The sequence below is a fragment of the Rhododendron vialii genome, chromosome 4a, assembly GCF_030253575.1.
Source record: "Rhododendron vialii isolate Sample 1 chromosome 4a, ASM3025357v1".
Lineage (NCBI taxonomy): Eukaryota > Viridiplantae > Streptophyta > Magnoliopsida > Ericales > Ericaceae > Rhododendron > Rhododendron vialii.
The window spans coordinates 43,939,775-43,956,168 of record NC_080560.1 but is presented as its reverse complement, the minus strand read 5'-3'; the positions used below and the strand labels follow the sequence as shown (position 1 = coordinate 43,956,168).

Here is a 16,394-nt window from a genome sequence, read left to right as displayed (position 1 = left end):
AAAATGTCTCAAAATACATTCTCAAGAGCAAGGGTGGAACATACTCCGTAATTCGCTCTCGCTTGTATGAGAAGAAGCACGAACACGAGTGTGAAAGCATTTTTCAAGAATATCTTAAACTATTAGGATTTATTTGATTAGAGTAAAAATGATAGACAATGTGAGAAAGATAGACAAATGAATCTTTATTTTGACATTTGATTAGCATAAAATATACTCCAGTTAAAAATGCCAGAAAGTGAATTTTGTAGTACAACCCATTTAAGAATAATTAATAACTTCTGATTTCTTGCTAAAAATACGATAAAGTACTCTCCTTATGGATAGTACTATCTCCTATGTACATAATTTTCTCTTTCTCATCATTATCTATTATTATATGCCAAGGGTAAGTTAGTAAGTACAAATAATCTTTTTGCAAAATTCAAATAAAAAAACTTTTCTTTTAATCAATTGCTTAGAAGGAGATAAATTTTATTTTTTCTTTCACTCCACTTTATTTATTTTCGCTTTTTACTATTAGTATATTTTCCTTTCTCATCAAATGAACCATTAAAATTGCTGATGAGAACGACGATTGGGATTAATGTTAATGACATCAAAATAAGTTCTTTAATTGATATTGTCTTCAAGGATTTGGAAAATTCCCTTTCTTATCAATGAGAGGTTTAAACATGTTTGGACTGTGGACCTCCAAATAATTTTTACAATAAATTTTCAAGAAAATGACATTTAATATATATGGACCTCCAAATAATTTTTACAAATAATTTTCATTTAACATATATGGAGTACTATCTTGGATTACTTTTGGAAGAAATCATTTTCGAATAAAAAAATGATACTCACACAACAATTCAAACATAACACATTAAACACAATTTCTCACGTACATGTGAGACGTGTGAGGGACCCACATTTGAGAGATTGTGCGATAGCAGCATTGTTGTTTCGAATACCAACATACGAACTCCCCTGAAGCCCTAGTACCAAACCAATCCATCTCCTAGACCCGTCGTCTTTTCTTAACTTGTGAAACAGACCTAATTCAAAAACAAAATCTGTCCTTTAGAACACCATTGCCAGTCAGTTGGGTGTTCCAAATTCACCAATTACCAAGTTTGTGTGTTGAAAATGGCACCTGGAGGGTTAGAAGAACCATTGGCTAATTTGGTTGTTGTTGATGCCGCGGTGGGAATTAGTAATGGAGACGACGGACCAACAACATCGTCAAATGAGGAGAATTGCGGTGTGCAGGTCACGTCCTTTACCGAGGTGTTGGATGATGTTACCCTTCACTTCCAGATCATACGTCTTCAAAAACAGGTCCGGTGCTTTTCTTTTTTCTATCATCAACAGTTTTTCTCACTTTGTATATGTCCACAATGTCTTCATTTCATTTGGATAGATAACAATTGATATAATAGTTCGTCGTGTTCGATTTCAGCAATTTATTCCTTGCCCATTTCTTGATTGTGTTTATAAGTGTGTACATGCTTATGAATTGTGGCTGTAGTGCTCATATGTGGTCTATGTTCTTCTTCTTCTGATGAGATGAGTGGAAGTGCTCTCTGTACTGCTGAATTTAGTAGTTGATTGGGTGAGGGTTGATGTACTAAAATACCTTAAAGGGGAAAATGAGATACTGTGCCACATTAGTTACGTGTTTGTTTAGACCTTGTAAGGTTTTTTAATTTTTTCTGCAATTGAAACATCCCATAGCTCATGTCTTCACTCTCACTAGATCATCGGAGAGAGAACTGGAGTGCATCTGTGGTCATAGCACCGATAGTTTAATTTATCTTTTTTGGTAACAGAGAGAAACAAGGATTTGTTAAAATATTGACTCTGGAATTCAGATTAAGAAGTTTTCAGATGTGTAATTTGTGCGTTCAATGGTGCTAGCTGGGGTTGAATAGTTGGCTAAACTCTATCGAGGTATCCCATATAAATTATATAATGGCAAATTGAAACATTTCTTTGACTGTGAAGGGATGGGGATGATGATATGATACCACACACGAGTGAGCATCTGTTTCTATTGCAGGTCGACTTTGTGACCCAAATTCGAGATTCTTTTGGATTGATTAGAACTTTCTCACCTTCTATAGGATAACTGTTGGGTTTCCTTAATTGTGCTCTCTGCTTGCAATGCATGTCACAGTTGGTTGGGAGAACTCCCCCTGCCCTCCAAAATTGTGTATGCTATCCCTCTCTGGTTATTTTATTTACCATATCTTTCTGTAGATCTATGCATGGATTGGTTGCAACTCTGTCAAATTTGGACACTTGTATGCAGCTGCACCCACCCGACCTGTAAGTAGACAATTTTAATATTCGAGACAACGTCCAGCTTTTCTGCTTTTCATTTTTGTTTATTTCGTACATAATATCCCCAACATTCTGTGAGGAAATGCCATTAGTTCCGACAAAAGATGCAGTGTACTTATGCACAATTTTTAGTAGTTGCAAAGAAGGAGCTATTATGAATAGAAGCTCCTACATTCGTGGCCTTCCCATTCTTGCTTAGTTGCATGAGATTTTCATCCTCGTAACATTGTCTAACTAGTTGATGGTTATGCACAGAACAATGCAGTGAGTGTAACTAACATACTTGGAGGAGGTTCTGATAATGCAGGATCTGGCACTGCCCGTCGAATAGGCAAGCGTTGAGTTGCATTTAACCATTTTTGAAAATGACAATGTTTTTTGGATCCGTGCACTAACCTGTGATCGTTCTTACAGTTTTGAAGACCGGTCTAAATGTGATCCTTGCTTGTAACATCCCAAAGAACAGTCCCATGCTTGAGGTTTTAATCTCTCTTGCCCTCTCTGTCCCTCTTTCTTGATTAGCATGCACTGTCTATTTCATAGACTGGACTTGTATGTGATGTTCTACTTCATAATTAGTATTATTTTACTTCTCGATGCTTAGCTATGGCAATTTGAATGGAGTTGTGGCCACTTCAATCTGGATTATATGCATGTATGCATGATTTAGCGTAAGTTTGGTTCCTGATTGTGATCCATATTTCCCCTTCTCTCACTGGGGTTTCAGGCTGATGCTGAAAAAATGCTGGTGCGCAAGCTAATTAACCTGGGGTATGCAATGCCAAAATCCGATGGATCATCTTCATAGCAAAGAACTAAGCACAGAATGCTATATGTAAGAATGCATTATATGGTTGTGGCGATTCTGGTTACAGTGGTACTGAGGTTCAGGAAATTGCACCAGGTGGGGGTCCTAAGCACCATTCATGGATTGTGTGATAGCTTTCTGGCTTTCTTACCATGTCCTTCTCTTAAACCATCTTTTGCTTGAAAAATTGCTGCTGGTTAGAAGGTTGAGCTGCTGGTTAGACCTATGCCCAATGATTTCTATTAGTGGTTATCCTTTCAACATAGGTAGCCACTGCGGTTCTTGACCATTTTTCGATGTTGTTGGACATTGCTCTGCATTCTTAACCAGGTCTTTGGATTCCTTGATCATCTCTCTTTATTGAAGGTGATGATAGTGCAGTGGAATGAGTAGTTACTTTGCTTGTCCGTCTTTCTACCTTTAGTCTGTTACTCTGTTGTAATACTTCATTCAATGGCTCCGATGAGTACTACCTTTTGTGATTCAAATTGACAAGTGCAACATTGGCTAGGATTGAGCTGTGTGTAAGAGATTACTGCACAAACCTGTGCTGGTACGAAAACTCCAGCAAAAAAAAACTATAAATGATTAACACAATGCAAAGGTTGCCTTCTTTTAGCCATGGTATTACGAGATTTCTTTTTTTCTTTTTACAGGTATTATGATAATTCATCATGAAGGAATGTTTTTCATCTTCTTAGTCTCTCAGATACACGATTGGTGGATAGTTCAGAGGGTTAACTATGGTATCATACAGAATGTATTATAACTGTAATAACTGAAAGATAAAGAACTTTCTCATAGCAGAATGTAAGTTGGATCTGTGTATGGTTGGTATGTCTTTTTAAAGTCTACACCAATATCTACACCCCAGTTCTGTTAGAGCAAAACGCTTCCTTACACAGGGCTAGCCACCCCGTGGATAGTGAGCTCCGCTTCCACCAGGCAAGTATCCTTCACCAAAAGACCCATGCCAGGCTGATTGAAATGAGTGAGTGTGGTAAATCTGCTCCCACCGCATTCCTTCCTTGAAGCACTGAACCAGTAAGTTGCTGCAACATAGACAAAAAGAGACAGATGTGTACATATACATACTGAATAATAAGAGGCACACGGCTGCAGTGGACCACCTGGAAACACTCATGAATTAGTCCATTTAGGGATGTCAGTTTTGCAGAATATTACCTTTACCGGAGTAATCCTTAGCATTTATCTGGTCCACTATGCGCAATTTAAGCTCTACATATATTTTAGAATTTGGAGGAAGCGTAGAAGTATCAGCCAGAGCTAGATACAGAGATATATGGGTACCAGCACCACTGCCTTTTCCCTTGGGATATACTTGTATCTTCCTGCATCAATCAACCCACAAATAGGTCACAAAGTTTCATTCTTCGATTTTGAAGGAAACTCCAATGGTGTTTACCATTTATGATCTCCAGCGTTGAATTCCTTGGAATCATAGCACTCCACATTCAACTTTGAGAAGTTCTCAATTTTGCATTGCTGCTTGTAAGTAATGGCATCCTTAACCATCGACAAAGACTCTCCTTTGCCTGTAGTTCCCTCCTTGCTGATGAAGACCTCTGCCCCAAAGATGCAAGTGTCATTGACAAGATACCCGTTGCCAATATTGGTAAATGTTTTGAGAGGGATGAACTGGTCAAAACCGCATTCCATCTTCATTCCATGAAACCGGTTTCTCTTTCCCGATGTATCTAAACACCACACAGAGATGACTTGATTACCAAGTTGCATATGTCTGGTCTATATACTAATAACTTTGTTATAGTAACTACATAATCTATGGCTGTCATGAGCCAGTAGTAGTTACATATGTCCAGAGGGAGAGAGAGAGAGAGACGGAGAGGGAGAGATTTGTAGGTGAGAGTTGAGAACTCCCTGCATAGCAATAAGTAAACAGAAGAGGAAGAGGAAGAACATATAGTGATAAATTGGAGGAGATGATGCCTTGAAGTATTAAGTAGTTGTCCTTGTTTTGATCAAGCAGGAACAGTCGGAAAACAGCATGGACCTCCCAGCCAGGTTTCAGCAAATTTGCTTCCGACATTACCAAGTAAACAGAGAGGTGATCTTTAATGTTTTTGCTTTTGTTTCCATTTGGACAGATGGCTAATTTCCTGAAAGCAGAAGAGTGGCTCAACCAACTATAGTAGGGCATAGGCGTGTCATTCTGGCTAGAGAAACGAAGGAAAAGAGACATATAGGCAGGGCATTTTGTTTTGGGAGAGTAAGAAATGTACCATTTGTAGCCTCCAGCTTCAAAATCACCAGAGTCGTATCTCTCTATATTGTTTGCTGTTAGTAATGAAAATAACTGAATCTTGACAGTATAGTGTGTTGGTGGCGCATCTGAAGTTAATCTTGAAACCACTGCAATAGCAAGAGAGGATAGAGTTAGAGTTGAACTGTCCAGTATTTGTTGTGTAGGTGTGGAGAGAGAGAGAGAGAGATAGAGAGAGAGAGAGAGAGAGTGCCATCTTGGTCATCAAAGATAAGATCTCCCATGGCAAGATATACTCTGAAGAATTTTTATAGCTACAGATATAAACCATGATCTTGTGGCGCGTTCAAATTTATAAGACAAAAAGGGAAATGGCTTTGATTCCAATGTCTTTCATAGATTTATCCTTTTCTGAGTTGGGGACTGGTGATTGTCCTCGAGACAAAGCAGCATCCATTCCCTGCTTGTTGGTCTTGCAAATGTTTGCTTTGAATTGAAAATTAGCAACATTAGATATAGCCTTGCAGAAAGCATCTGGTTCTTCATGGTTACTTGGCCCCTGTCACCACATTTCGTTTTGTCTACGTCAGAGAGAGAGAGAGAGAGAGAGAGAGAGTGAGAGAGAGAGCTACAACTTGGTTCAAGCACCTGGTGGCTATTTGTCCTTGAAATTTTAACGTACAAAGTTTACTTTGTTACCTCGTATAAAATTACAGGACTTTTTATGGTGCTCTCCAAACACTATTTTTTGCAATAGAAAATAATAATTCTTCGAAAAGACGAAAAGTTATAGCACCAAAAAAATATTTAAATGGTTAGCCCATAATATAATACAGTAGTACATAAGCAATGGTGTTACCCACCCTTCAAATTTTATAAAGTTGAGATCATGCTTGAAGTATCTTTGGGAGCGTATATAAATTTTGAAACGATAAATATTTTGATATTTGAGGAATGTGCTAGATATGCTCTAAGCATCAAATTATTAGTCGCATTTTATTTCTTTTGAGATTGGGAAATTATTGCTCCTGTTATTCATTCAAAATCTACCTCAAAAAAATGTGCTATGGTGAGAAAGGGTGTGATAAGAAAGGGGAGCCATTTCTCACAAAATCTCACCATTTTTTGTGAGATTGGATGAGAAACGAGAGAAGCCAATCAAAACATTTCATTTTTGTACTTTTCTTTCCATTTCTCTCCAAAATAGTCAATCCAAATGAGTGATTTGGTTAGAAATCAAAACCCTTTATTTTCTTTTCTCTTGAAATCACTCCATTCAAACGGGCTGAAGAATCGTGATAATAAGCAGCGTTAGTCATAAAAGAGAATATTCACAAGGTACTAAGAAATGAAGAGGTTTATGAGAAAGGTGAAGTAAACGAAGGAAAGCAGCTTTCTAGATGGGGTCATACCAAATTCTATAGTACCAAACTTCTGCTTTCCAGAAAAAACCAAAACCAAATCAAAAAGTATCACTTGAAATTTGACTGGCAAGTTTTCAAGCACAATATGTCTTTGGGAAAAAAAGTTGTCCTGGGTAAAATTCAACTGTATACCATTAACTATTCTTCTTTAGATACCTCAACAACATATGTTTCCATCAGTAACTATTTTCCAAAGCTACTCTTGGGGGTGTATACATCAACAAGTCTCTTTTGAGACTTCAAATCTTGCAATTCTGGATCAGGCTATTTTCTTCAGTAAACATCATGCCTTTAGCCTATATGTCACAAATTACACTGCATAACGAATCAGCAGCCAAGAGAATTGCTTGAATCGTGAAAAAAGCCATCTCAAAGTGACAAAAGAGAAGTGTATTTGGACATCAAAGGCAATCTAACAACAGATCTTCAAATGACCATCTTCTGTACCAACAAGAAACAATCGTGAGAAAGGCAGAATACTTAAACTTGATAACACCGACACGTTCCTCATTCCACGATCGGCCAAATAGAGATATTGAGGTGTGATTCGATGCTGCCCATCCTGCCAAATGCCATTTTCAGATAAACATCCAGTTGATTAACAAATGGATTTACACAATGACTCCAAAAATTGACTAAGAAGTTACTCTTTTCTTTCTTTTTTTTCCAGGTTAGGATCCACATATACAAAAGTCGTGTACAGATATCTTATTACATAGTACATAGATATCTAACAAGAAATTAAAGATATCAATAACATATAATATCTCGTAAAAGCATAATAGTCGAAATAACTTTATGGTTGAGAGCTGATATCTCTAATACTCTGCAAAGTTCTTAGGGTGCGTTTCCGCTAAACTAAATAGATTAAACGGACTAAAGTTCAAGTTTTCACGGATTTCTAGGCGGCTCCTCACATTCATCAACTAAAATATCATTTAGCGGAAACAACTTGACTATTGTCATTAGCTTGTAGTCCATTTAGTTTAGCGAAAATCAGATAACTCAACATGGAACTGTGCATATCTCCTATCTTCATAAATACACCCCCCCACCCACCCACACAGCCAGAGAATGACTAAGATAAACACGTGCATTTTACTCAAGAAATGAGCATGTTTGATGTTTGTCATCAATCTTAGCGTTATTTTTAAAAAACAGAAAATCTTTTATCATGACAGAAAATCAATCTTTCAAAAGCAATCAGCACGATAACTTTTTTCTTTCACCAAAACAAGGACATACCCTCTTGCGGTGAAACTCCATAAAGAAATATCACATTGTTGAGAATGTTAAGCACATTTAACACTAGAGTAGGACATCCAAAGACTGTGTACCTCCTTACATAATCTCTTCATATCTCTTCATCTTTCTACCTTTACTCCGAGTTATCTAGATATTTTATGCAATCTTCCTAGCCTACACAAATGCACGGTGCTATTTAAGAATAATCTTGGGGAGCATGATACTTGACCTAAATATGGAGGAGAAATTAGTAGTTCTCAATTTCTTACGACTGCTTCAGAGTAAAATAACCACTAACAGAAGATCCACTTTCAGTAATTACATTCTTTAAGAGAATAAAGGTGAATTATAGTTATAGAAAATGAACTACTTGGATTTCAAACCGATAATCTAATAACCACGTAGCAACCATTGTTTGATTGAATGGTAAGGTTAATTGTGTAATTAAGCAAACATGGTTTGGAGATGGTTGGGGGTTGCAAAATGAACATTTGATATACGTACTTCATCTGCAGATCTAGACAAAGAAGAAAGCCCAATTTTATTCTTGGCTATTGAAATCACATCTTGTCCCCACACAGAGAAACCAGATACACTATCATTGTGACCTCTGAAAACAATGGGCTGTGGCGGCCAATTCCTGCAAGGGAAACTCCATAAAGGCAGCAATCAGACATAGACAAGACATTAAAACCTACTTGTGTTTTCCTTTACCAGAACTGTCCCTTTTTACGTTCTCTTGAAACAGAAGGATAAATATGAGCTCGAATAAAATTTGGAGAAAATAGAGAACCTCATAAAGCAGACAATAGATCACCAATTACCTTCTCAAGTCCCAAACTCGCAAAGTCCTGTCAAGAGAGCTAGAGACGAGCAAATGGTCCGCTGGTGCAGCTAACTGCAGGGATTACAAGATAAATGAAACTACAGTTCATGAAAACAGATTTCATGTTTGGCAATATAAATTACCTTTGTTACATAACCATCATGAGCCCTCCACGTAGAAATCACATTTCCACTCCTGACATCAAGTAACCTGCACATCCCAGAACTTAGTCCAGCTGCAATCCAGGATGGTGAAGCTGCAGCTCCATCAGCTTGCAGTTTGTCAGAACCACATGCACATATGGAAGAAATGAGCGAAGGGAAACTGGATTCTCCAGATTCAGTCTTCCAGAGATGAAGTTTTTGACCTCGGGTAACATCAATGAATCTGCACGAAACAGTACCATTAAAAGGGACCAAACTGCACATGAAGAACTTCTCATCCTCCTAATCTTTGGCTCTTTATGTATCAGCAAGAATGCAAATCTGGCTCTAATACCTGAGTGAACCATTTCCTGTGCCAACTACAAGCTTTTCATTGAACTGCAAGTGATGCATACAAGTGTACAAGCTCCCATCAAATTCATCAGACAATATCCCACTTGATGGTGGACTGGAATTCAGCATATTGGATTGATCAGCATTTATCTTTGATGGAGAAGTTAAAGGGCTCGAAGCATGCACAGAGCTCATAGATGATTCAGCAAATATAGATATTAGCTTCCCTGTTTGGCTGTTCCAAACATGTACAGTTCCATCGCAGGAAGCCACCCTTTCGTAGGATGAAAAGATAGAAATATCATTTACGGCCTGAAAGTTACGTAGTAATTAGAGACCTATCAACCATAGCTAATACCATAGAGGGGGGAAAGGGGCCCAACTCTGACATGCTGCAGTACTGCACTGAAAGTAATAGTCAAATCGTACAAGAATATGAAGATCAGAAATAAGAGTTATCACCAATTATCATTGTACACAAACCACCAGAGCAAACTAGTAGTATTAAGCGAGAGGAGTGAAACACCTACTATGAAAATTGGCATAGTACCCCCGTCATTTGTACATAATAGCAGCATAGTTGTCCTGCAACTTTCAGACCAGATTTGACGACCATAACAGGCCAACAAAGTTGAGCTAAAGCTGTATATTTGTCAAAAGGAAAAACAAACATAGGAAATACCTCTATTTCACAACTCAAAATTAACTACCAAACTCCATTTCTCTACACCAAGTGGGATGCGACCAGCATATATTACAGGATATGGTAGAGAACAATAAGTAGATGTATATTGGATGACAGATTTCAGCAATACTAGTATGAAAAAGTGATAAATGATAATTATAAATAAATCACAAGTGATAAGAAGCAACATTTCCAGAAATCGACAGCAATTAATGCCAACAAATTGCAGAGAACACATGATCCAAACTAACAAGAGTAATGAAGAAAATAGAAACAGACCTCCTCATGGCCATAGTAAGCAGATATACAATCACTTCTTGACAAGTCCCACCTCTGAACCGTTCCCTTGAATCCTGGACCAACTCCTGCAGTGAAAACCGTGCACTCATCTTGGCAAACAGCTAAAGATCTTAATGCTCCGTGATGTGCCCGGATAGAGTGTATTACAGATGCTCTGATCTTCCATGGAAGCTCGTCTTTCAGATTCCCAAAACGGCCTAAAAAATCAGGCCCATCCCAGCTAGCTGCCGGACTAGGGAACCAGTGCCATGGCTCGTGATTTCCAAAAGTTGAGGTTGTTACCCGTCTCTCAGCTGAACTCTGGTCAAGTTCATTTGCTTGCTTAAGAGGAACCAAGTTTTTGGAACTTCTACTTCCTTGGGATTGTGGTGTTGACCACCCAACCCCATTGAGCAGCAGTTTAGCAGGATTGTACTCAGATGTTGAGCTCTTGTTAAAAATGGGCCTTTTAGAATTAATATTGTCCGGACCACATCGGGAGGACTCCCCTGTATGTTCCCACTGAATCATGACAAGTTCAGACATGTCAAGTGCAAAAAGTATAATGTGCTTGAGCATGCAGAATTGTTTTTTACACAGAGAATTTATTGTTGAATCGCCCTAAGGATTTCTAGCCTTGGAAGCAAAAAATCAGCATACCTTCCAGTTATGACACCGTAGCAGGAATTGCTCGAGAAGCAACCAGGTGGCACAACCCTGGCGAAGTTTCTCTATACCAAGAAGAGACGCAAAGGAAGGATACAAAAGGAACCTGTAAACGTCTTGCTAGTTCAACACATGCTAAACATGACGAGAGGGTAAAACACTCTGAATTGGCTCCATTTTAGGAGAAGTTTTCAATCAAAACACAGTGAATAAGACTCACACAAGGTCCATACGACTTTCAATTTCATCCTCGTCTGATTTTGGTTTGGTAACTTTCGAGCTTCTTTCTAGAGTACCAGAAGCAATTCTGGTTTCCTGAGAAAAAGCTAGCTCATCAAATAGCTCTTTAAGTTTTGGTAGGACATGCAATGCTGTTAAATCTGGGCCAATCCGCTCACAAATTGCAATGAGACTTGTAGCAGCAACCTGGTAAACAGGAGTATTGCGTTATTACATAATTAAGAACTAATTAACCAGCACTTAAGACTCAACGGAAGTTAAACAAGATTATGGACATTTATGGCACAGATGGTGAATGAACCGTTGTGGGAGTGCACTAATTTGATCATCTTAGTATCTCCATATCAGCTACACTCATTTTATGACAATGTTGTTTGTCACTTGCCCAAAATTCTTACCTCAAAGATCTTCTGCAAACAGATTGCATAACTTGCATGAAGCACTTGTTCCCGATCGATCATACCTACTATAGTGTATCGCATACCTACTATAGTGTATGAGTTACACATCTCCAATGTCTATGTCCTTAATTGAACAAAGATAACATAATTATTCACCCTATATTACTCCTAGTGACATCTTCCCTTACCAGTAACTTACATTTTCAAGCATATATTGTTATTATGACCATGGAATCATACTTCAATGTGTTTTTAGATGAGGCAGGGTTGCAGTGAATCTTCTCTTCATAAGCACAGTGAGAGAAAAAAAGGGAAAGAAAGTGATATGCGTTAGGATTATTCGATAAGCCACTCGACAATCTTGTATCTTAGTTTACTGTAACGCCTTTTTATGCTAGATAAATACATGTATCAGAGGGCCAATAGTAAGTGTAAAAACACTCCAAGTTGTCTCGGGCACGGAGCGAACCTGCCCTTAATCTTCAAAAATTCAGACATGCATAGGCTAATATGTAGAGATCAAAACACAAATATAAAACACCTGAAGAACTGAAATGTCCAAATCGGTTTGCAGAACCATAACATGCAGAAAACTTCCATCCTGCACGGCAATGTCGGATCAATTTATGATTTCAAGTTTCAGTTCAGGAGAAAGGTTGTACAAAGTAAATAGATTAGATCGCATACTTCTATCAACTCCTTTATAACCACATCCATCGGTAAGACTGAGAGGAGACCATCTAATGACATTAGACAATCAATAAGAGCTAAATAACTCCAATTCTGCATAGGCTCAGGCTTAGTCATGTATGAAGCATCAATGCAAGAGCGAACAACATTTGTTAGCAATGGTAGAATCTGTCTGACAACAAAATTCTCCCCCAAAAGACCACCTGAAAAGTAAAGCACAAAATTAGCTTTAAGGCTGAAGAAGCAGATTTTCAGTAAAGAAAGCAGTCTTACAACCTCATAAAATTAAGAATACCAATTCTAACCACGACATCAATCCCATCGCTGCAGATCCCTTTGCCAAAGCATTGAATTAGAGGTAAGATTGTCTGGTAATACTAAGAAAGGTTAGCATGCAAGAACAAAAGAAGACAAGTTACAAATGCAAAAATTATGACAAATGAGCATACGGCAGTGTCGATTTTACCTGATGAACTGTAGCAGGTATACCTAGCTCTTCACTAGAGCCAATCAGCAGAACAGCAGCAGCAGCAGCTGAACTCTTGTGAGGAGCAACATGTAAATTTAATATGACCAACGGATGTATTGTCTCCAGATATGCTTGTTTACCATTCCGCTTCCATATTTCCCGCACAAATGATTCTTGAAGAAGCAAAACCTTCAAATACAAATAACCCGAAGCCTGAAAGAAATGACTCACTTAGTCATAAACCTTAAACAGAGAGTGGTGCACATAAAACAACATTTATGAACATGTTTCCAACGAGCCTGTAAAATCTTCTGGATAGCAGGCAAGATGAGTGTCTTCACTGCGTTCGGTTTCAGACATTTCAAGAGTTCTTTCAGTAGTGTATATGCCCACTCAGCTTCGATATCCGATAGAGAAGTCAGTACAAGTGGTAAGCAGTAAGAAGCACACATTTCAGCAGCAAATGGACCCATTGCTTTGAAGGCTCCTTGTTTTGCAAAATTTGCAGCATAGTGAAGACGTAATCCATCTTTAGCTAAGAGTTGGAGGGGGGCAAGAAACAAATAGGAGGACCTGACTGTTGTTGCGAAGTATGGAGATTCCAAAAGGCATTTGGCAGAAGGCCTCCTAATTAGTTGAGAAGAAAAACTTAGTTAGTTTTGAGAAATGGGAAAAGTACCAAGGCCCTAGAAAAGTTGGTTGTCAGAAGAAATTTGGAATAAGTCTCGACATAGAAGTTTGAGAAGAAAGCTTCAACCACTTTTAGTGAGGGAAAAGTAACTTAATGCCAATACCTCCTCCAATCCTTACTAAGGCATGACTCAACAAGAACTTCAGTGCGGGGAGGAAGTTCTTTCATCTGACTAGGTAGAACACCACTGTCCAAATACACAGCTAATGAGGCTGGATTAAAAAGCGGCCTCCTCAAATGAAGCTCTGCTAAAATGCACCCAATAGAAAAGATGTCCCTAGCGATTGTTTCTGAACAAATCTTAGAATGAGATGATTTCTGGCTCCAAAGCAGTAACTCCTGATATCCCACAGAAGTGTCATCATCAACCTCCAATTTCTCAAGAAGATAATCTATGTTAATACCGGATCGCTGTCCAAAGATGTGGGCATAGTCAGGTAGCATCGATATATTTTTCTCTGAACCTTCACTTAGAGACTCTTCTGTTGAAGAGTCATCCTCAGCGAAATTTTCTACATGATAGCAGTAGAGGGGGCTCAAATACCGAGCATGCTCACAAAAAGCGGCTGCTTCTTCCAATTCTTGTAAATGAGCAGCTGGGAGGAGAGATTTATCACCCTCTACTCCATTCACTACCAAGTGATGTAAGGTTGATTTAGCGGTGCTCTTATGATGTTTCCTCGCAGCAACTTGACGTGCAGGGTGTGGTTGGGTGAAAAGCTGACGGCGCCCAACTGACCTGGGCATTGTAGGCTCTGACGCAGGCAGCATAACATTCTTGGCAGCAATAGCTGCTTCACCTGACATTTTGCACCCAAATGTAATGTCTATCCAGTGATGAATATGGCATGAAACCCAATCACTTTCTAAAGCACTTCGATGCAATTTAATGAACTCTTCAGGAGTATCCACCCATGACGGTACTGCCAAATCAGTCATGCCAGCATGTACAGAATAGAATATTTGGGGATCACAGTAGAATTCCGGGATGCACTCATCAGGGGTCCATTGGTACAGCCTTAACATAGAAGAAGGATATTCATTCGGCTCATAGACTGAACGAACAGCCATACGCAACACACTCAGTGGTAACCTTCTTGCCTTGTAACTGCAAACAGCTAGTTCAGAAAGGCATTCATCTGATACATGATGAGGGACTTCTGATGTTGAATACGTGAAGTCTAACTGTTCATCGCCTTTTGCCAACCGCCATTTGCTCTTGCTCAAATTTCGCCAACCAGCATCACTAGTTCCCTCAGGTTTCACGCTGAAATCTATAACCCATGGCATCACTGTATGGAACGTGTGGTCTCCCCACCTTCTCCCAGCTAATCTGTTTAAGACAAGTAGATACTCAAAGTTACTCAACTCTCCCCTCCACCAATGGTTAAAGGCATAATCCCAATCTGTAGATTGGGAAAGCTTGAAATTGGCATAAAGTCCTTCAGAAGGACAGCCTTCAACACAGCAACCTACCCTCAAAGTTGGAGTAAGAGAGCATTCTTTACTGCTTTTACTTAAAGTAGGGCTCAACAAAGGTTTACCAATGATCCTCAACCAAGACCAACAAGAATCAGTCAACAAAACATTGGACGGACGTATATTACCATGGGCAATCCCCAATCCATGCATATGAGCCACGGCAGAGAGTAGCTGGTATGTTAAGAATTTTATTTGCCATTCGGATTTCAAGGCCTTGGGGCTGTAATGGAAAATGTTTTCCAAAGTATAAGGAGTCTTTGGAAGCACTAAATTGATATAGTCGGGTGTCTTGAGCAAACCTAGAATAGGTGCAATGTTAGGATGCCTTAAACACCCAGGGAAACCATTCTCATCAAATGATGGTATCCCGGTTAAGCTAAGAAAATTGATGCTATTTCGCCCGGTAGCTTTTCCTTCAATTAGAAGACTAATTGAGCCCAATGTCTCATCCTCAAGAGACCCCGAAAAGTAGTTAGAAGCAAGCTCTTCAAATATAGAGTAGGACGAAATGCCAACCCGAGCAATTGGAGCCAAAGAAGTGATTGTCCTTGAGCAAGAGAACCTACTAGAAAAATTGCATGTCGAACCATTGCATCTGACCCTATTAACCCCTGACGGTGTTTTGTCATTACTTTCAGCGCTGTGTTCACTTTTGAGATCTTCCGGGCAACACTCCTCACTGCATAGAAATAATCAAATTCCAATTGCTATCATCATGCCATGTGAAAAACAAGGTAGGGTAGTATACTAGTGTATAAATCATTTACAATTAAGGAAGATGTAGTAAAATGCGGTGGTATAAGGAAATCATACATGTAATTTCTCAAGCAGTCAAACCCCGGAGTGGGAAGATACACCAAAGTGAAGTGAGGTGAATTTGGTTCGCCAGTGGAATTTGGGATCTACGTCAAACGCAATAATAAGCAGAATCAATTAGAAGAGAGTTTGTGTGTATGATGAACAACCAGCCATGTAGTAGGAGTATATTATGTTGAATGAATTATGTTTGTGTGTGTATTGAATTGAACGCGAGTTAAGGGGTGGGGGTACCTGGACGACGGCGGAGGAGGCGAAAGGAAGGGGGGAAAGGGAGACGGGGTGGGAGAAGATGAGATTGTGGGAGAAATCGGAGCGGATTCTGCGTTGAAGGCACTCCAAACACATTTCTTCTTCTTCCATTTTCAGCCAGTCCAGTCGAGGGGGTTGAATTGGATTTGGACCACCCAGGGACCCTGTTCGTTGGATGGTTGGTTTGTCCGGTCGGGAACTCCCAGTCCCTTCCTTCAGCCGGACTCCAGGGTCTCGTTGTTTTACAGGCTTCCAGACGGAAGTACTTAGAACACGTTCCTGAAATTCTTAAAAAATAAGTAGTTTATTTCATATTTTTAATTTTAAAAATAATATAAATAATAAAA

General features: G+C 39.0%; 3 protein-coding genes across 8 annotated transcripts; 1 reads left to right on the top strand and 2 right to left on the bottom strand.

The window, feature by feature from the left end:
- The first annotated feature begins 950 nt into the window (after positions 1–950).
- Positions 951–5,407, top strand: LOC131322835 (uncharacterized). 4 transcript variants are annotated; one of them, XR_009198974.1, is made up of 7 exons: positions 968–1,326; positions 2,248–2,316; positions 2,587–2,662; positions 2,746–2,810; positions 3,059–3,235; positions 5,151–5,185; positions 5,269–5,407. XR_009198974.1 is itself a non-coding variant. In XM_058354351.1 (5 exons), the coding sequence occupies exons 1-5, from the start codon at positions 1,135–1,137 to the stop codon at positions 3,137–3,139; spliced, it is 483 nt and encodes a 160-aa protein (XP_058210334.1). In that variant the 5' UTR covers positions 956–1,134; the 3' UTR covers positions 3,140–3,627. The 4 variants fall into 4 exon arrangements, 2 of the variants coding, with proteins under 2 accessions (XP_058210335.1, XP_058210334.1); XR_009198973.1 differs by having other exon boundaries at positions 5,151–5,407; XM_058354351.1 differs by lacking the exons at positions 5,151–5,185; positions 5,269–5,407 and having other exon boundaries at positions 956–1,326; positions 3,059–3,627.
- LOC131322834 (uncharacterized) lies at positions 3,750–5,956 on the bottom strand. The gene is made up of 6 exons (XM_058354350.1): positions 5,638–5,956; positions 5,404–5,533; positions 5,111–5,280; positions 4,566–4,857; positions 4,325–4,491; positions 3,750–4,191 (listed from the first exon to the last, which is right to left on the bottom strand). Exons 1-6 carry the CDS (start codon positions 5,666–5,668, stop codon positions 4,037–4,039), a joined length of 945 nt encoding a protein of 314 aa, XP_058210333.1. The 5' UTR covers positions 5,669–5,956; the 3' UTR covers positions 3,750–4,036.
- Positions 5,957–6,918: 962 nt separating this feature from the next.
- LOC131321992 (protein GFS12) lies at positions 6,919–16,310 on the bottom strand. Of its 3 annotated transcripts, XM_058353061.1 has the most exons (16): positions 16,030–16,310; positions 15,793–15,881; positions 13,601–15,658; positions 13,106–13,433; positions 12,804–13,019; positions 12,633–12,705; positions 12,335–12,540; positions 12,189–12,248; positions 11,227–11,432; positions 11,001–11,112; positions 10,341–10,862; positions 9,378–9,688; positions 9,023–9,266; positions 8,878–8,951; positions 8,558–8,693; positions 6,919–7,370 (listed from the first exon to the last, which is right to left on the bottom strand). In XM_058353061.1, exons 1-16 carry the CDS (start codon positions 16,156–16,158, stop codon positions 7,221–7,223), a joined length of 4,914 nt encoding a protein of 1,637 aa, XP_058209044.1. In that variant the 5' UTR covers positions 16,159–16,310; the 3' UTR covers positions 6,919–7,220. The 3 variants fall into 3 exon arrangements, with proteins under 3 accessions (XP_058209044.1, XP_058209045.1, XP_058209046.1); XM_058353062.1 differs by lacking the exons at positions 6,919–7,370; positions 8,558–8,693; positions 8,878–8,951; positions 9,023–9,266 and having other exon boundaries at positions 9,647–9,776; XM_058353063.1 differs by lacking the exons at positions 6,919–7,370; positions 8,558–8,693; positions 8,878–8,951; positions 9,023–9,266 and having other exon boundaries at positions 9,661–9,781.
- Positions 16,311–16,394: the final 84 nt, after the last annotated feature.